The 20,900-nt window shown below is 40.9% G+C and overlaps 1 protein-coding gene across 5 annotated transcripts in view; it reads right to left on the bottom strand.

The window, feature by feature from the left end:
• The window catches only part of POLD3 (DNA polymerase delta 3, accessory subunit), a 46,853-nt gene extending 27,081 nt beyond the window's left edge, over nt 1–19,772 (bottom strand). For 2 of the 5 annotated variants that reach the window (XM_036427150.2, XM_036427152.2), the window contains exons 1-5: nt 19,593–19,770; nt 18,152–18,207; nt 7,918–8,020; nt 3,427–3,466; nt 1,772–1,904 (exon numbers count right to left, since the gene is read on the bottom strand). In XM_036427150.2, coding sequence (XP_036283043.1) covers nt 1,772–1,904; nt 3,427–3,466; nt 7,918–8,020; nt 18,152–18,207; nt 19,593–19,652 — 392 coding nt within the window. In that variant the 5' untranslated portion in view covers nt 19,653–19,770. Of the gene's footprint in view, nt 1–1,771; nt 1,905–3,426; nt 3,467–7,917; nt 8,021–18,151; nt 18,208–19,592 lie in introns of all 5 variants that reach the window. The other 3 variants (XM_036427153.2, XM_036427154.2, XM_036427155.2) reach the window with 3 other exon arrangements.
• Nucleotides 19,773–20,900: the final 1,128 nt, after the last annotated feature.

The raw sequence follows: 20,900 nt of genomic DNA, 5'->3' as shown, positions 1-20,900 counted from the left end.
ACTTATAAATGATTGTTCTTCAGTTACATATTTAGCACATATTTGTATGCCTATTACACTGAAGATTCTAAACTAAAGTAAAAGAACTAAGGTTTAAACATTAGTTCATTCAACAATTATTTATTGAATGCTTATCATCTGCCAGGCACCATTGTGGGTAGAGTGGTTAACAAAATAAACACGTTCTTGATTTTCACAGAACTTACAGAAATTGTGTTTGGCAATTCTATCTCTATTTGTCCTCTATCAGTTATCTCATCTCCCTAGTATTTTCAACCATTTCCTCTTTTATGGCTCTTTCCTAACAATACAAGTTCAAGGCACTCTCAACTTTAAAACTGTGTATGTCTTTCCTTAGTCTCAATTCCTCCTTAGCTACCTCCCTCTTTTCCCATTTTATACTGGTAGTCATGTTTTCTAGAAAGAGTTATCTATATTGACTCAGCTGACCAGAATCTGGTCACTTCACTGAAAATGCTCTTTCCAAGAGCATCACTAAATCCAGTGGACATTTTTCAGTTCCCATTTTACTTAGCTTCTCAGCGAGGTTTGATATTATCAACCAGTCCCTCCTTCTTGAAACTCTTTCCTTAGCCTTTAGAATTCCACATATTCTTGTAATTTTCCTCTTATCTCTAGCTGCTCCCTCTCAGACCCCCTTTTTTTCTGAGAATCCGTTAAAAATGGCTATCACTTAAAAAGTGCTTACTATGTGCCAAGCGCAGTACTAAGCATTGTACATATTTTAATTCATTTCATGCTCTACAGCCCTGTCAGGCTGGTTAGCTTCATTTTGCTGATGAGGAAACTGAAGCACAAAGAGGTTAAAGTGCCCAAGGTTAACACAGCTAGTAATTATGACCTAGAGTTTTACTTTCTGTCCTTCTTTCATTCTATACATTCTCTGTGTGACTATGTCTACCCAATTAATTACCTATTTTCTCTGATTCCAAAATCTCTATCTTCATCCCATTTGACCAGAACATTAAGCAGGCACTGGGCCATATTCACTCTGTAGAGTGGAGCATGTTGTAGGTACACATCAGATCTTCATTGAATGAATTTAAGTTATCTTTCTTAGCATCTATCCAAGTAGTAGGCATTCAACATGTATCTGGGGAACTAACCTGAACCTTCAATATAACCCCACAAAGTAGGCATTACTATATCTAATTTAAATTACTATATCTAATTTAAAGATGAAGAAACCAAATCTCAAAGCGTTTAAGTAATTTGTCCAAAGCCATGAGGAGTATGAAGCAGCAAAGCCACAACTGAAGCTCAGGACCACCAATTCTCAAAACCCACATGCATTGTAGTTCATCACTTCCCTGTGCTATGAAGGATATCAAAGATGAACAAGATCAATACTGGCTATGGAGGATCAATTGCTCTTGGATGGGAGGTAGGGGGATATCAAATTAGGAATAGTTTTTTGAAGTTTGAACTGGTTCTTAAAAGATGGGCAGAATTTAGACCAGCAGAGACGAGGGTAAAGGAGTAATGAGGGGGCACAACAAACATTTCTGGTGACAGTGACAGGATAAATACATGAGAAATAGATTTATGGGAAGTCCACTGGGGTTTTCAATATGGGTTGTGGCTGCTATTTTTCACCTTATGATGTACTAATAAAACCAGGCATGTGTCTTACTGCAAGATAAATGGGGTTTTACTAGACTTGGCATTCACTCTTAAGAGGCAGCCACTGTGTAAACATCTTACAAAATCAATTCGTAAAGAAGCCCACAAGGAACATTAAGGAGCTCACTTGCTGCAGTTCTGCAAGTTGCTTTTAAGGATGTCATAGTCGGTATTGAACAGAGGCCCACTGTCCTTTAGCATGGCTTTCTGGATGCTGTACACATGGACGCTGGCAGTCACAGCTAGCTTGGACTTCACTGCTACAAGTCAACAGGAAAAGCAGACTGTTAACACACAACCTTCATAGCATGTGAGGACTTTAACAAGAAACCCTTCTGCATTAAAACCATTTACAATCTGTGGTGGTCCAAAAAGCTCTAAAAGGCCAAATAGCCACATACTAGTATACAGTATAACATCATCTCTTCTGTCTCCAACAGGGACATTATGACAAGGTAGGTGGTGGTGGTGAGTCAGTTGTAAGCACAGCACCTGTGAGGGTATCACTCATCCAGTGGACACTTAGTAAATACTAATGAATGATTGATGATGACCGTGATTTTTTTTTTTCAGCCAGGAAAGAGTCTTACACTCTAGCATATAACGAGAAAGCAACTCTATAACAAATACTTTGCAAGTATGCAAAGGAAAAACACAAAAGAACATCATAGGAACAAATTTGAGGTCCCATAAAGGAAGGGACTATGCCTAACTTGTTCCAAGTCTCTAGTGACTGGCCCAGAGCTTGATACAGAGTATACACTCATTATGTATCAACTGAATGGATCTTGCTTTGCCTACCAATGTGGGAACTCAGAAAGAAAGAAGTAGCCAACTCCACCACCCTGAATACATCATATTAATTTGTAATAAAACGACTCTACCAGCATGAGTCTTATTTTATAAAGTATAATTGTGTAGCCCTGGCTGGTTTGGCTCAGTGGTTGGAGGGTCAGCCTGTGGACCCAAGTGTTGAGGGTTCAATTCCATATCAAAAGCATGTACCTCTGCTGTGGGTTCCCTCCCCACCCCCGATCTGGGCGTATGTGGGAGGCAACCAATCAATGGTCTCTCTCACAATGATGTTTCTTTTTTTCTCTCTCTGTCCCTCCTTCCCTCCTCCCTTTCTCCTCTATCTTCCCCCTCCTTTCCTCTTTCCCTCCTCCTCCACCCTTCCTTTCACTCTAAAAATCAACTGAAAAAATATTCTTGAGTACCGATTTTTTTTTTTAAATAATTTTTTTTAAAGTACAATAATGCTGCTTTTGTCTTGAGGCATAAGTCCAAGATCATGTGGAGCCCATTGACTATTATACAATTCCTCTGAATTTAGTTTTTTAAAAATAGAACAATAGCATAGTTTTGAAACAGGTAGACAAATTTAATTTAGAAATTATATTAAGTCTTTCTGATTTTAGAAAAGATGTTTTTTCTATCAATAAAACTGTTATAGAACACATTTAGAGACTACTGTCTTTTTACAGTTGATGAGGTGCTCCATATGGTATTCATGAAAGTTTTTTGTATGTCTGTCACGAGTTTTGAAATCCTGTGATGAAAGTGCTTTATAAATGTTAGCAGCTATTGACCTTAAAAGAGGGAAGTTAGGCAGATGTAGTATATTTTAATGTTTCAGAAACTACTTATAAAAAGCATATACAGATCTTCAGTTAAATAGCTAACTATATTGTATGCAAATGTTAGAGGCAGATTTTTTTCTTTTTAGTGTACCTACATTGATGCCATAAGAGTAAAAACTTGCTAAATTGCTAAAACACCTACCTTCCAATTTATCTTCTCTCACTACTGCAACCTTGTGGCACTGTAAGGAAATAACACTTCATTAATGTTAAGTGTAACTTGCAATTTTAAAGTTTCCTAGCCAAAAATTCAATTGCGCTTGAATATAAAATTAGGAACATTAAGTATCCCTGAAAATATATTGTTACAGTTTAATAGTTATACTCATTTTAACTTGCTTATATTAAAACTTCTCAATGAGGTTAAGAAAAGTGATAGAATATAAATATCAATACAATTTTTTTAAAACCCACATCGCAAATCAGTGCAAAGGAAAGAGAACTTTTTAATTGATAATGTAATGAGAATTAGTTTAATCACATAGAACCCAATAAAAATTGGATGTCTCTCACACCAAACAAACAATAAATTCGTAATGGATCTGAGATCTAAATATAAAGAATGAAATCAGCCCTAGTCAGTTTGGCTTAGTGGATAGAGCGTCAGCTTGCAGACCGAAGGATCTGGAGTTCGATTCCAGTTAAGGGCATGTACCTAGGTTGCAGACTCTTCCCTGGCCCAGGCAACTAATCGATGTGTTTCTCTCACATCGATATTTCTCTGTGTCTTTCCCTCTCTCTCTCACTCTAACAAAATCAATGGAAAAATATCGTTGGCTGAGGATTAAAAACAAACAAATGAATGAATAAAATTATATAAGCACTAGAAGAAAATATGAGTGAATTCTTCAATAAACCAATACAATCTGAGAATGGAGAAGTTTCCTAACTACAACTCAAAATTCAAAAATAATGAAAATAATCCATAAAAACTGACAACCAACTTTTAGATAAAAACAATAAATAAAAACTTTAACCAAAGTACAAAGACAAATGATAACATAGAAAAAAATGTCTGTTACATCACAAAGGGTTAATATATGGCTTCTAAAAGAGAGAAAACAAACACTAGTAATCCTTTAAAAAATGAGCAAGATGTATGAACAGACAGTTCACAGAAAAAGAAATGCAAATAACCCCGAAACATATGACAAGTGCTGTGTGGAAACAGGCATTCACGTAACATTGCTGCTAGGAATGAAGAGGTATTTGGCAATACCCAACAAAGTACAAAACATCCTACTTCTAGGAATGTAACCTTTAAACACACTGGCAAAAAATATAGAGAATACATACACACTGAGCTATTCACTATAGCACTATTAGTAATAGCCAAAGATTATAAATAACTCAAAGAACTATCAATAAAGGACAGCTGAATAAACTAAGGCCATGGTCGGCAAACTGCGGCTCGTGAGCCACATGCAGCTCTTTGGCCCCTTGGGTGTGCCTCTTTCACAAAATACCATGGCCTGGGTGAGTTTATTTTGAAGAAGTGGCGTTAGAAGAAGTTTAAGTTTAAAAAATTTGGCTCTCAAAAGAAATTTCAATCGTTGTACTGTTGATATTTGGCTCTGCTGACTAATGAGTTTGCCAACCACTGAACTAAGGAATGTCTATTAACTAGAGGCCCAGTACACAAAATCTGTGCAAGGGTAGGGTCCCTAGCAGCTGCCAGCAAGGGGGTGGGGTCTCCCTTCCCCTGGCTGCCTGCCACCAGGGCTGCTGACCCCACCACCTGGTTGAACTCCTGGTGGAGGGGACAATTTGCATATTAGGCTTTTATTATATAGGATGTAGGATCATGTGGCTGTAAAAAGAATGCAGAATATTTCTGTAACTATTATGGAGTGACGCTCAGGATCTACTATTAAGTAAAAAAAGCAAAATGCAAAATACGATGTAATGTATGAAAATTATTTTAAAAAGGAGGGTAATATGAATATAACTAGTTGGTGGTTTAACTACAGAGAGGAATTATTTCAAGTGATTCTGAAACAGACTGATTGTTTATCTCCAATAGGATATAGCCTACAGACAAAAACAACTACAAAGAAGTGAAACCATTTTCAGTAATCATATTGTTACTAAAAATATTGGATTTGCTTTTCTAAATCATATATATTTAGCTAAAGTGGACACATATTTATGTTACTATAGGAGCCACCAAAATTCACATCATAAAAGAGCAATATAAAATCAAATAGCCTTCTTTAAAAAAATGTAATTGTAAATCTGAACAAAACAGGCATTCTTAAAAATGTCATATTCTGCAAAGCTGTATAATAAAAATTACAGAGCTTAAGAGAAAAAAAAGCATTAGGAACTAACCACTCAAACCTATGCAACTTTGTAGTAAGAGCCCTAAGATAATTTCTATCCTCAGGAAAAAATTTGGACAACCCAGGGAGCTCAGTTTGACTATCTGCTGCTTCTTGGGATATTAAAAATGCATAAACGCCAAAACCTGTTTGGCTCAGTGGCAGAGCATCGGTCTGCAGACTGAAAGGTCCCGAGTTCGATTCCGGTCAAGGGCATGTACCTTGGTTGCGGGCATATACCCGGTAGGGGGTGTACAAGAGGCAGCTGGTGGATGTTTCTCTCTCATCGATGTTTCTAGCTCTCTATCTCTCTCCCTTCCTCTCTGTAAAAAATCAATAAAATATATTTAAAAAATAAAAAAATTTAAAAAGTAAAAATTAAAAAATGCATAAAAACAACTCAGTGGAAATACTAGCTTTCAGATGCTAAAACAACACACACCAGACCAGAGCTCCAATTCAGTTGGTTCCCATTAAAAGGAGGACGCAGGAGTAAGTTCAGTATGCACAAACCCAGATCCTGGCTGAGGGTGAGCCCCCTGGCTTTTTTGCAGTTAGAAAAAAGGAAAAATATGGCTGGTTAGTGAGAACAAGTTCTTCTTTTAAAAAATTCCAGCATGCAGAAAGAATGACAGAAGTAGAGTACCACCATTTTGTGAATTAATGATCTAGGCAATAATAAAAATCCAATCTCAGGAAAAATCATTAGATGAAAAAAGCTGGTAGGGAATTTCATAAAGGATAGATCAGGGTGACAACCTCTAACAACACAAAAGGAACCAACCAAATGTCCCACTGAAATCTGCAAATAGTTCTTTAGGAGACTCTCAGGCATGAGATTACAGGGAAGCTTTTACTTTCTATGTATCACTAAACATTTTTAAAAAATATATATTTTATTGATTTTTTACAGAGAGGAAAGGAGAGAGATAGAGAGTTAGAAACATCGATGAGAGAGAATCATCAATCAGCTGCCTCCTGCACACCCCCTACTGGGGATGTGCCTGCAACCCAGGTACATGCCCTTGACCGGAATCGAACCCGGGACCTTTCAGTCCTCAGGCCGACGCTCTCTCCACTGAGCCAAACCGGTTTTGGCTCATTAAACATTTTTTACAATGATCACGGTCACTGGAAAAATAAGCAGTATTGTTAAAAATCCATACAAAGTCTCTAATGTATCTTTTTCTTTCTAGAAACACTTAAAACTTAAAGAAGAAATTAAAAAGAACAAAACCTGAAATTGTGCTTAATATTCTGCCTTCCCATAGGAAGGCTCTCTTCAGGGAAAAAAAGGGTAACATCATCCACACGTGGTCGGTCATTCTAAGGGTTCCTATGGGGCTGAGGGGGGTGAGTACAGGGCTTCAAAATCCTCACAATCTCTTCAACTACGGCACCCTACTCTCAGTGTATTTTTTATATTAGGATTCTAAAGATTTCATTTGGAAGCATTCTGCTGCTTAGAAAGAAATATTGGCAGAACTTAAATTCCATCTTAAATTTAAAAATAAAAGGCCTTTATAAGCAAGCCACAGCATAGAAGTTTTTTAACTGATATCGGTTACACATCGTTTTGAAAAATGGCCTCAAAAAATGCACTGAGGAACACAATCTACTAGTAAATGCACTTTCAGGGTTTTTTCCAGGCATCTCCTGAATCCCAAAGACCATGCAAAGTTCCCAACTAAGAACCTCTGCTTAAGTGTCTTAGAATAAAAATCTAAAACTTGATCTTAAAACATAAATTCTTAACCTTATATTCTGCTCCAGAAGATATGTGAACACTTAGAATTTTTCCCTAATACAGTGGTCGGCAAACCGCAGCTCATGAGCCACATGTGGCTCTTTGACCCCTTGCATGTGGCTCTTCCACAGAATACCACGTGCAGGTGCGCACGTACAGTGCGAATGAAACTTCGTGGCCCACGCGCAGACTTCGGTTTTCAGCCTGGGCGAGTCTATTTTGAAGAAGTGGCTTTAGAACACTCAAGGGGCCAGAGCCGCAGTTAGCCGACCACTGCCCTAATACATCTTCAACAGGAAAAAAGAGAAGTAACAGAAGCAGTCTCCTAATGTCTTGCTGCCTAGAAAAATTGCTAATAATATTATAGCCTTTGCATCACAGCCAAGATATAACCAAATCTTCTCAGAATTTTAAGTTTAGTCTAAAATTCAAAATAATCACCTACAGGTAGCTTTTCAAAACTTCCACAATACTAAAAATGTGTTCCCCTTTCCCCCACTCCATGTTATTTAACAGTTGATGGCTCAAACATATTTAAGCTCATTATAAGATTCTGAGAACTTACCACATGTCCGTTCTGAACAAGACTGCCAGACACTAAATAGGTGACATGCAGTTGGGCTCCTGAATTTTCCTTTCGCTTTCTTTCAACATAATCATACAGCATCCTGTTCCAAACAAAAGGCACAATAAAGCCATTAGTAAGAGCTTTTTTTTTACCTCATCAACTTTTAATTTGTGACTTGAAAGTTAGGTATATTAAATCTGGCAGTTCATCAAATTTTCTACAGAATTTTTGCTCAGTCTATGGAAAGAGAGTTAGACTGGGGTCACTTACTGAGTTGGCACAGTGACCCAGTTCATAACTGAAATAAAAGAAATCTAGTAGTAGGCCCAGAGAGTGAACCTGCAATAAACCGGTGACATATAATGAATAGAACACTCAACCAAGAATAAGTTCAGTCACTATGTGATTCTGGATAAGTTAATTTTTCTAGGCCTCTTAACCTGTTAATCGGGGAGTTCCCTTTTTAATGACGCAACCTGCAACGGGGGCGTACTCTTTCACTAGGACGTGTCAGTATGTCACGCCAGGAGGACGTAATTTCATATTATTTTTTTTATTTATACTTAATGAAAATAAATTAAATGTATATATATTTTTGTTTATTTATATATATAAAGCACAAAGGAAAATACAAAATTACAAAAAAAATAGAAAAGAATACCGACAAAAAAAAAAATGGACACGTCGAATTAAAAAATTATAAATTTTACAAACAATGATAAAGATTACAAAAAATAGCCGAAACTGATTTGGCTCAGTGGATAGAGCGTCGGCCTTCCGACCTAAAGGTCCCGGGTTCGATTCCGGTCAAGGGCATGTACCTTGGTTGCCGGCACATCCCCAGTGGGGGGTGTGCAAGAGGCAGCTGATCCATGTTTCTCTCTCATCTCATCAATATTTCTAACTCTCTATCCCTCCCCTTTCCTTCCTCTCTGTAAAAAATCAATAAAATATTTTTTTTAAAAAATTACAAAAAATATATACCGTCTCTCTCGGGGCACAACATATAGTATTTCAAGGACGTATTCATACGTCCTACCCGTTCCCGATATTGTTTACGTTTGACGTATTTATAGGTCCCGCTCAGTTAACAGGTTAATATCCTGAGGTATAAACAGGAGGGTACTAGACAGATTAGTGATTCTTTCACCATGGGATTCCATGGCCATCTATAACCCTTTACCCCTCAAACTGGGAGGTAAAATGTGCCTCTATGCAGGGAGACAGTTCAGGGTCCTCAAAAGTTCCTCAAGAGGACCCTAAAACATTAAGAACCGCTGATCACAAATGTCCAGCTTTGAAACTCCAGTTTTATAATCATTGATTCAATACTCTTTCAGAACTGCAGAATGAACAGCTTACTCCCACTGCCCAGTGCTCAGAGTATCCATTAAACCGAGACTGTCAAACACTTGCTGTAGAAATAATGTTGCTTTCAGTAACATCCCTAAATTCATTTTATCCTTATGATCCAACAAGTATCAGAGGTTGGCTCCCCTCAGTAACTCACAGATTAACAAAAACAACAAGAGATATATCATTTCTATCTTTTATTTCAAGAAATATATACAGATTCTCTATAATATGTCATACTTCTGCCAAGAACAACTAGAAACTCTAACTCAAAAATTCCAAGGGAAACTCAACCCTATCCTGTTGACCACTCTCTTCTTCAAGCATCTGCTCTCTTAGCTTCCATAATCCTGTGCCCTAATGAGTCCCCTGCTACCCACCCCTCAAACTGCCCTGCTCCATTTCCCGCACAGGCTTGATTAACTCCTCCTTTTCTATAATAGTCAAAGATCTGTCTTTAGCTATCTTTTTACTCTGTATATTAGTGACCAATCATCTGGGTTTGCCTGGATTTGAGAGGTTTCCTGAGGCACAGACTTCTGGTGCTAAAATCAACAGTCCTGGGCCGACCAGGATGGTTGGTCTATTTCATTCATCCCCATGGCTTCAGTAATTCCTGACAACATCTGCCTAAGCCACCCAAGCCAGAAATCTGGGAGTCATTATCCTTCACTTCTCCCTTTCCAGTGAGTTGCCAAATCTAGTCAATTCTCCTTCCCAAGTAATTCTTGATTCCATGCCCTTTAAATCTCTTGACTGGACTATTTCAATTCCAAGTGTCAATTATTTTTTTCTTTTCTTTTTTTTAATATATTTTATTGATTTTTCACAGAGAGGAAGAGAGAGGGATAGAGAGTTAGAAACATCGATGAGAGAGAATCATCGATCAGCTGCCTCTTGCACACCCCCCACGGGGGATGTGCCCACAACCAAGGTATGTGCCCCTGACCGGAATCGAACCCAGGACCCTTCAGTCTGCAGGCCGACGCTCTATCCACTGAGTCCAACTGGTTTCGGCCCAAGTGTCAATTCTGCACCCCTTACCCTTCATTATCCACAAGGCTGCCACAGGAAAATGCAAATCAAGTCATTAGGTTAACAAAATTTTACTGAGTGGCCAGTTCATGTTCTGTGCTTTAGGGAGAGAGCAATAACAAAGCAAAGTTCCTAACCTTTTAGACCTTACACTGCAGAAAAGAGAGACAAACAAATAAGTAAATATATATTGAATGGTAGCAAATCTATAGAGGGAAAAGCAAGATTAGAGAGTGCCTGAGAAGAACTTCTGCTATCTACACTAATAAAAGAGCAACATGCTAAATGACTCTACCTTTGCGACACCTATCAGCCAATCAGGAGTATGCAAATAAACCCAGCAAAGATGGCAGGTTAATTTGCATGCACAGGCACCGAGTGGCCAGGGGTGGGACACTTATGTCGCAGCTGTTCTGCACCACCCCAGCCGCTCCGGGCCTCTGGGCAGCATGGGAAGGCAGAAGGGTGGCTCCGGCCAGAGCGAAGGGGTGCCAGCAGCCAGGGGAAGGAAGGCCCATTCTTGCACAAACCTTCGTGCATGGGACTTCTAGTTTTATAGAAGGTGATTAAGAAAGGCCTCGTGAGCGGAGCCCTGCAGGGAGTGAGGGAGTCACCACTGTGGATATCTTGGGGAATAATGTTCCAGGCAGAGAGAACAGCATATACAAAGGTTCTGAGGCAAGAGTGTAGGCAAGGTCGGAAGAACAGAAAGGAGGCAAGTGTGCTGAAGCAGAATAAGGAAGAATAGTGGTGGCACAGACAGCCAAGTGCCAGGGCTTTGTGGCCCTATGTAGAAATGGAAGCAAGGAAGTCATCAGAAGGTTTAGAGCAGAAATACTATGACCTCACTTTTAAGAAGGGTCCACTCTGACTGCTGTGTGTAAAATACACTGGTGATGGGTAAGGACGGAAGCAGGGAGAGTAGTCTGGAGGCTACTGCAGTAACCCTGGCTAGAGATGATGGCGGCTCAGACGAGGGTGGCCCCAATGAAAGTAGTAAATTAGTGGGAAAATTCTGGGAGGACATAAAGGGAAAAACAACAGTATTTCCTGATGGGTATAAGAGAAAAAGTAGTTATGAATGATTGAACTAACTAGCTCAAAGAATAAAGTTGTCATTCTCCGAGATGTAGAAAAGCAGAAGTAAATGCTGGAGACGGAAAACAGGAGTTAGCTTTTGGGGTTTGTTAAGTCTCAGATGCTGGTTAGTCATTACATGATGTTGAAAAAGTAGTTGGTATTCTTGCCTTTAGTATTATACTTTCATCAAAATTTTTCAGTAGTTCTACATCAACTCCAACTCCCTAGCAAGACGATTCTTGTTCTGGACCCCCATCTCTCTCATCATTCTCTCACACTCACACTATTGTCAGCCTTACTGAGGCAGCACAGTAAGGAGCTAGGAAGATTCCTTGGCAAGTGGAGTGGGTAAACTGAGGCAGATAGCTGAACAAACTGGGAAAGCAATTTACAGCCAGATACAGAAGGTCACCTTCCTAGGCCTCAGGTGTATTTCAGCTCCAAGCCTAGAAAGCAGCAAAATCAGGTGGATGACATCAGGACCAATTGTAATGACTAACAACCGCCTGCCCTGGTACTGACCAATCAGTAAGAACGTGACCCTGATGAAGCACACTTAGAAAATTAGTGAATATTCTACTAAAACCCTCTCCTGAGACCTCTCCTAAGATTCCCACCTACAACAGAGAAAAACCCTGAAGACAAAGGACCCCGCTCATGCTCCCCCCTTTGGGGAGCACCCCCTCGCCTTCCCCGTTCTCCTCCTCTTCCCCAAGAGGCACGCATCTCCTAAACGGTAAGGGTCCCCAAAGGACTTGCAACCAGGTAAGTCACATGTGTCAAACACAAGGCCCGCGGGCCAAATCCATCCCGCCAGGCCTTGCAATGTGGCCCGCACGGCGCTGTCATCACTGCACTCCGCTGCGTTTCCATCACAATGACCGTTTATGACTGTTCAGTAAACCATTCGGCCCGCGATTTAGGCTGGATTTTAGATTTTGGCCCCTTCTCTGATTGAGGTAAGTAATGGGAAATGGCTAACCCCTGAGCCTGTCTCCAAAGCCCCCTTTCCTCTGACCTCCCAGTGAGCTAGAGCAGCCCAGCCTAGGCTCTCCTTTGCTTTTGCCATGCTGAGCTCTTCCTTAGTTCACTGTTCTCAGCTTTAACAGATGCGCCTGGACTCACGCTGTGAAATTTTCACTGCACGAAGTCAAGAGCCCACACTGCAGGCTGGCCCTGGCAGGCAGACATGTTCCGGGCCAGGTCCCCTGCCCAGTAACATCACGAAACATTCTGCAGTTCCCACTGCTCCTTTGTATTCCCTTTCTTCTGCCTGGAATGCTCTGCCCAGACCTCATCTACCTAATTCCTTATCCAGAAGCAGCTCAATTATCACCTCCTATGTGAAGCCTTCCCTAAAACCCAGGCCAGCAGGACACCCCTCCATCTAAGCTCTAACAGAGTCTATCCCATATCTGTTATTAAAGCACTTTCCCCACTGTTTTCTAATTGTTTATATATCTGCCACCCCTAGTAGGCTACAAGCTCCTTAAGGACAAAATTGGCCATATTTAGCATTTTTATTGATCGCTCTGTCTTGTTCTCTTTAGTGTTTCCTTCCATGCAGCAAGTGCATTAGGGAAAATAAGCTAACACAAATTCATGAATATTTTGGTTTACTTATGGTAGTTAGGACCATAATAGAAGAAATGATAGACAGGTACCATGCCCAATATGCTCTCAAACTTGCTGACTAAATCTTTTATCTACAACTCTACCATCACAAACATCCTCTAAGTATTTCTCTCTCCAAATCAACTCCAGGTCTTTAACAGGGAGGTCAAAACTGCACAAACTCTTTTTGAAAAATGTCATTCTGCAGACGGTCTCTAAAACATGTTATCTAATTTGATTACACAAAATATGCAAAATAATCTTAAATAAGTGCAAATATATATGAATTCTTATAAGATGCCCTTCCTACAAATATGATTAACTATTATCTCATTTTAATGTATTAATTTCCCTCCTGGTCCGTTCCACCCATAATTTTTCCCAGGACAAAGACAGTGTATAGGGATACTGCTTCCCCTAACCCTATTTAATTCCTTCACAGTATTTTTACAACTTGAAATTATCTTGTATATATCAATGATGAAAAGGACCTTGTCTAAGAGGTTTGCTGTTTTATGAGCCTAAAATAATACTAAATATATAGTAAGAACTGGGGGAAAAAAAACACTTCTTAATAAATCCAAGCAAATCAGTACCAAGCAGGCCCAATCACTGCCTTCAGTGCCAGCAATGATACTTTACATTAGGGGTATCGAACTCAATCAGAGAAGGGGCCAAAATCTAAAATCCAGCCTAAATCGCAGGCCGAATGGTTTACTGAACAGTCATAAACTGTCATTGTGATGGAAACGCAGCGGAGTGCAGTGATGACAGCACGGTGCGGGCCACATTGCAAGGCCTGGCGGGACGGATTTGGCCCGCGGGCCTTGTGTTTGACACATGTGCTTTACATGCTTCCACTATAGAAAAAGCCAATCAGAGAAAGACAAATACAGTATTTCCCTCATATGTGGAATCTAATGAACCAAATAAAATAACAAGCAAAATAGAAATAGACTCATAGATACAGAGAATAGACTGGCAGCTGAGAGAGGAGGGGAGTTGAGGATTAGGTGAAAAAAGCAAAGGGATTAAGCAAAAAACAAACCACAAAAAACACACACAAAATTAAAGACACAGACAACGATATGATCATTTCCACGGGGAAGAGGGGGAGGTAGTAGAGGATAAAGGGGGGCATAAATAGTAACAGGAGACTTGACTTTGGGTGGTGAACACACAATACAATGTACACCTGAAACCTATATCATCTTATTAATCAATGTAACTACAATAAATTCAATAAAAATTTAAAAAATAGAACGAGAATATTTCAAATGTTAAAAATAACTACTTATGCAGAAACCAGTTTGGATCAGTGGTAGAGCGTCGGTCTGGGCACTGAAAGGTCCGAGATTCGATTCTGGTCAAGGGCATGTACATTGGTTGCAGGCACATCCCCGGTAGGGGTGTGCAAGAGGCAGCTGGTCGATGTTTCTCTCTCATCGACGTCTCTAACTCTCTATCCCTCTCTCCTCCTCTCTGTAAAAAATCAATAAAATATATTTTTTTAAAAATAAAATAAAATAACTACTTATACTATAGGTAAAATAAGAAAAGGTGACAGGACACTCAAGTCTCAATTTTCTCAACTGGAAAGAGAGATTGATAACATGCATTACACTGGATTGTAAATGAGATTATGTGAGATAAATATTTGTGAAAATATCTAGCATAATTCTTAATATTCAACAAATATCTATTAGTGCCTATTATGTGCCAAGCACTAAAGGTACGATGTGGCATACTGTTTTTTCCAAAAATGTCTACAACAAGGCCCCCCTCCCACATGCTCTTCTATGTCCCCCCAAAGAGGTGGACTCCCTCCCCTCCTCTTGAATCTGAGAGGGCTAGTGATTCATTTTAACCAAAAGAATAAAGTGGACATGAAACTGCTTGACCCTTGAGACAGTTAGCATCTGCCTTGTACTGGGATACTAGCTTTTACAGTCCCAAGCTGCTGTGTAAGAAGTCCGACTATCCAGAGCCACCATGCTGTGATGGAAGCCCGGGCCACATAAACAGACCACATGCGATGTCTGGTCAACAGCCTCAGCCAAAGGCCAGCATCAACTCGAGGCACAAAGAAGCTTACAGATGTCAGAGCTCCAGACACTGAGGATTCTCAGCTGAGGCACCAGACATCACGGAGCAGAGATAAGTTGTTCTCACTGTACACCACCTAACTTGAAAATGACAGAGTAGCCTATTGTGAGGACTGAGGCACTTTTAACATGTTAACAAGCACCTGATACACAAAAACCTTAAATATAGTGATAATTATTGGTGTAAGAACTAAAACTACTAAACTCTTTGAATAAAACAGAAGTAAATCTTCTTGACCTTGTGTTAGGTAAAGCCTTCTTTGACACTATAAGAAAACACAAGCAACAGAAAGAAATATATTGGACTTTTTCAACAATAAAAACTTTTGTGTTTCAAAGAACACCATCAACAAAATACAAAGACAACCCATAGAATGGAAGAAATTTTTTGCAAATCATGTGTCTGATCAGGGTCTAGTATCCAGAATATATATTAAAAAAAACTCTTACAACTCAACAATAAAAAATAAAAATAAAAAGCCCACAAATAACCCAATGAAAAACCCAAAGGATCAGAATAAATATTTCTCCAAAGATATACCAATGGCTAAGAACATGAAAAGATGATCAACACCATTAGTCATTAGGGAATTGCAAATCAAAACCATGATGCCGCATCACACCCATTAGAATGACTAAAATTAAAAAAGATCATCAAGAGGTGAAAAGAATATGGAGAAATTGGAACCCTCAAACATTGCTGGTGGGATTATTAAATAGCATAACCACTTTGGAAACAATCAGGTAGTTCTTCAAAATGTTAAATATAGATTTGTCATCTGATCCAGGAATTCCAATCCTAGGAGAACTGAGAATACATGTCTCCACAAAAACTTATACTTAAATGTTTATAGTCACATTATTTGTAACACCCAAATGTGGAAACAGCCTAAATGCACATCATCTGATGAATGGATAAACAAAATATGGTTCATCCATATATGCTGGGTTGAAGTGTGTTCCCAAAAAAAGTTATGTCAACCTCCTAACCACCAGAACCTCAAAATGTGACCTTACTTGAAAATGAGATCTTTGCACTTATAATCAGTCATTCTAGAGGAGGGTGGTATCGTTATAAACTGACTATGTGAAGAAACAAACACAGAGGGACAACAAATGCCATGTGACATAAAGGCAGAGGCTGGGGTCATGCAGCCAAGAATGCTAAACACTGCCAGCAAGCCACCAAAAGCTAGAAAGAGGCAAGGTAGGATCCTTCCCTACAGGCTTCAGAGGGAGTGTGGCCTTGCTGACATCTTAATTCTAGCCTCCAGAACTTGTGAGACAACATAATTCTGTGATTTTAAACCACCAAGTTTGTAGTGCTTTTGTTATAGCAGCCCTAAGAAACTATAATACAATAGTAACACCACATAATGGAATAATTCAGCCATAAAAAGGAATGAAGTACAGCAGGTCTTCAATCTACTAAGGTCATTTAATTCTCAGTTTGATGACATACTGGAGGAACTTAACTCTTGTTTATTATATTATTTAGCCTATGGTGAAACTAGTTTCCTTAGAAGCCGTTTCAGATGATGTTAAGTGAGGACTTACGGTCCTAATATGCTACAACACGGTCAGTCCTTGAAAACATTATGCTAAGTGAAAGAAATCAAGTACACAAGTTTACATATTACATGGTTTCACTTATATGAAATGCAAATAAGCAAATCTACAGACAGAAATATATAGTATATATATTAGTAGTTGCCTAGAACTGGGGAAGAGGAGGCAGGCAAAATTGCAGGGAAATGGTGAGTGACTGCTAAATGAATACAGGATTCCTTTTGGAGCTGATGAAAATGTTCTAAAATTAACTGTACAACTCTTTGGATATACTAAAACCACTAAATTATATATTTTCAGTGGATGAATTGTATGGCATGTGAATTCTATCTCAATAAAGTTTGTGTGTTTTTAAAAAGTACAAAATAAATACATATGACAGAGAGGGAGAGAGGGGTGGGGATACCTGAAATACAGCATTAGGGGAGAGCTGTTTCAAGAAGTAATGTGTGAAATGTGAGCTGAGGCCAAAACCGGTATGGCTCAGTGGCTAGAGCGTCGGCCTGTGGACTGAAAGGTCCCGGGTTCAATTCCAGTCAAGGGCATGTACCTTGGTTGCGGGCACATCCCCAGTAGAGGATGTGCAAGAGGCAGCTGATGGATGATTCTCTCTCATCGATGTTTCTAACTCTCTATCCCTCTCTCTTCCTCTCTATAAAAAATCAGTAAAATATATTTTTTTAAAAAGAAAGAAATGTGAGCTGAAACCTGAAGGATAATGGCAACTGGGAGCAGAGCATTCCAGACAGAGGGAATGGTGTACATGTCCTAGGGTGAGAATGGGCTTGGCATATTTGAGGAGCAGAAAGGCCATATGGCTAAAGTATGAGCTGTAGAGAGTGGTGTGGGATTAAGTGGGTCATAGACAACACTGGCAAGTCAAAAAGTTTTGAAGTTAATTCAAAAGCTTGTTTTTTTCCTTTTCAGCAAGGAAAGATAAAACAGCAAAATTCAAGAGGGGCACTGCTCTGTGCCACTCTAAACATTTCTGTTCTGGTTTCCCTTAAAAGGTTCTCCTCCGTCTTATACTGTTAGACAGCTTGTGTCAAACACCTGTTGACCTCATTCTGGAGGTATTTCAATAACACTCAGGGATGGGCCTAAGGAGCATGTGTGAAACTGTAATGAAGATGTAAGATAACAGATATATAAATCTGAGAGGTAAACAGAATTAGCTAGCCCACTTAATAAATCTAAAATAATGAAGTGACATTAATCAGAGAGTAAGACTATGAATAAATTCAGTAAATTTATTACTACACATTTGTATACAGGTATACCTGTCTCCTAAATAATAGGCAAAAGTAGTAAAAACAGTATTCTTTCCCATTTTCCAGGGAAAAAATAGTTCTGACCTAGAGGCTATCTATGAGGCTATAAACAAAGCAAAAAACAAAACAAAACACACATACACAAAAAAAACAAACAAACAAAAAACTCCAACATGATTAAAATTAGTAGTTAACTGTACTTACTGTTTAGCCTGGTTAACATGAACTCCTAGTGTATAGCTCAGCCATTTGTATGTCACCTGCAAAGAGAAGGACTTTTTTAAACATTTAAGTAACTCCAGAGGGCTAAAAGCTCCTAAAGATTCCTAGTCTTAGATGATTATGCCTTATCAATTATAATTAATGCCACCCCAGTTTTCCCAAGAACCATCCATCTGGGCAGGCAGGATGGAGATATGTACGAAGTTTGTTCCACAGACCAATTAACGCAAAGGATATAAAAAGAAATGCTGAATGTACATCAAGGAAAAAAGCTCTCATTGTCCTCACATTCCCTTGTTTCATGAAGGCCCTTTCCATATTCTGTCCTTTCTGAGAGCCACCACCTAAAACTAGACCAAAACTCACCCAGAAGCTAGATTACTTTGAAGTGCAGGACTCAGCAGAACCTCAAGGACAGCTGCAGCCTTACAAACAAGCATTAAAGGGCACAGGTGGTGCGGGGGTCAGGGAATGAATGAGGTGGAGGAGATTAGATTGGGAACTCCTGGCCTCAGACCAGCTCTTCCTTCCACCCCTCCTTGGCCTCTCCTGTTACTCTTCTCTCGCAAAGTCTTCCAGTTCTACATGCTGAGCTTCCAATAATTAAAAGTGTTACACAGGTTAGGCAAAGGCAGTGTGAGGTATATGAGAGAAAACATGAGCAAGAGACAGACCTCTTGCTAAACTGGGAAACTGCCCGCCCTTGACCAACCACAAATAAAGGAGTTATGTGGCCCCTCAGTCTGCTTCCACTGCCTTTTCTACCGACCTGTGGGTGGGTCACTGCCCATAAACGCAATGATGTGAGGATCCGCAGTGCATGCACATACATACATTGTCTCACTTGATCTTTCCTCCTTCCTTCCCTGGGATACAGGTCAAGCCGGAATCAATACCAAATTCCCAGTAAGAGGAAACCGACTGTCCGAGGCTTATACAACTTAACCACTTAAACCCGGTTACAATCTCCTCAACTGCAGTGGACTATAGCAATATACAGCCAAATGTAGTGGATGAGATGGTAACCTACAGATGGTAGGTTACCAACATACAGATGGTAACCTAATACCTTTTTTCACTTTGTGCAAAACATACAAGTCTGACTTTAAACGCCCACCACCTTCTCAGACAGGTGTGGGGACGCCTTAGGAACATCAACCACCAACGCCCCGCCCTCCGCGGCCCCGAGGCGGTGCCCAGCGCCCAGCACGACCACCCGAGGGGCGAGGACCTGCGGGCGGACCCCGAGACCTCCCCGCGAGCTCTCGCTCCCCGGGGGGCACCAGCTTGGGGACCTGTCTCCCCTGTCCCGCCCCCCACGAGACCCCACGCCGAGGGAGGGGGTCAGGTCCCGCCGCCGCCCTCGCAAGGCCCAGGACCCCAGGCGCGCGCCCGCCCGCGTCCCCCAGCCCCAGCTGCTCACGATCTTGTTCTGGTCCGTGACGAACTCGTCTATGTTTTCCAGATAAAGCTGGTCCGCCATGGTCTGGAGCTCCCCAACGCCGCCGCCACTACCGCAGCTCCCGCCGGCGGGAAACGTCTTTCCTCCCACCCGGCGGATCCCGGTCGTTTCCCCGGGAAACCGGGGCGACGCGCTACGGTGGCCGGCCGAGGGCCAAACTAGTCCCGAAGGCGGCGCAGGAGAAGTGGGCGGGGCCAGCGGGAGCAGGCGGAGGGGAGGAGCTAGGAACATGGGCGTGGTCCGGAGGGTTTGTGGTTGGAGTCCTGGTTTCCAATCTTACCTGGGCCACTTAGTGAATGACCCAGGGCAAAACGCCTTACCTCCAGAAGCCACAGTCTCTCTACCTATAAATTGGCAAAATAATCCTTGACCTTTCATATCTTTATTAAACAAATATTTGTCAAGTTACCTATTCTATTCCGGGCACGTCTTAGGCCAGTGGTCGGCAAACTCTGTAGTCAACAGAACCAAATATCAGCAGTACAATGATTGAAATTTCTTTTTTGAGAGCTGAAAACCGATTTCTGCATGTGGGCCACGAAATTTCAATCGCACTGAACGTGCATGCCTGCACGTGGTATTTTGTGGAAGAGCCACACTCAAGAGGCCAAAGAGCTGCATGTGGCGCTCGAGCCACAGTTTGCCGACCACTGTCTTAGGCAATGGGGACAGAGCAGTGAACAATAAGGAAATAAACAAGTAATTTTTAGTAGAGTGATGCCAGCTGGGATAAAGCAGTGCTTGTTATAATCCCTAAGAATTGCAAAATTAGGGAAGGGTTTTCCAGAGTGGGTGGGAGGGGCAGTGGTTCCTAGAGGCAGGCACATTTGTTGGGAAGAGAAAAGAGATCATTATTGATTGAAATGTTGGCAGAAGAGATCAATGAGAAGAAATGAGATTTGGGAGACAGACGCCTGCCGTGGGGCAACCAGGCCAACAGAGGAGTTAGTAAAGGACAATCAAATGCCAGCAAGGGAGGGGGGAGGCAATTGGGGGTGACCAGGCTGACAGGGAGGGGGCAGTTGGGGGCAATCAGGCTGGCGGGGGGCGGGGGGACAGTTAGGGTCAATTAGGCTGGCAGTAGGGGGTAGTGAGAAGCGACTAGGCCGGTGGGAGAAGGGGGGCAGTTAGGAGTGACCAGGCAAGCAAGGGAGGGGCAGTTGGGGTGACCTGGCTGGTAGCTGGGGTCAGTTAGGGGCGACCAGGCAGGCAGGCAGGTAGGCAGACAGGTGAGCAATTAGGAGCCAGCGATCCAGGATTGTGAGAGAG

Source organism: Pipistrellus kuhlii, unplaced genomic scaffold (genome assembly GCF_014108245.1).
Source record: "Pipistrellus kuhlii isolate mPipKuh1 unplaced genomic scaffold, mPipKuh1.p scaffold_m20_p_9, whole genome shotgun sequence".
In the NCBI taxonomy this organism is placed as follows: domain Eukaryota; kingdom Metazoa; phylum Chordata; class Mammalia; order Chiroptera; family Vespertilionidae; genus Pipistrellus; species Pipistrellus kuhlii.
This window is presented reverse-complemented; position numbering and strand designations above follow the sequence as displayed.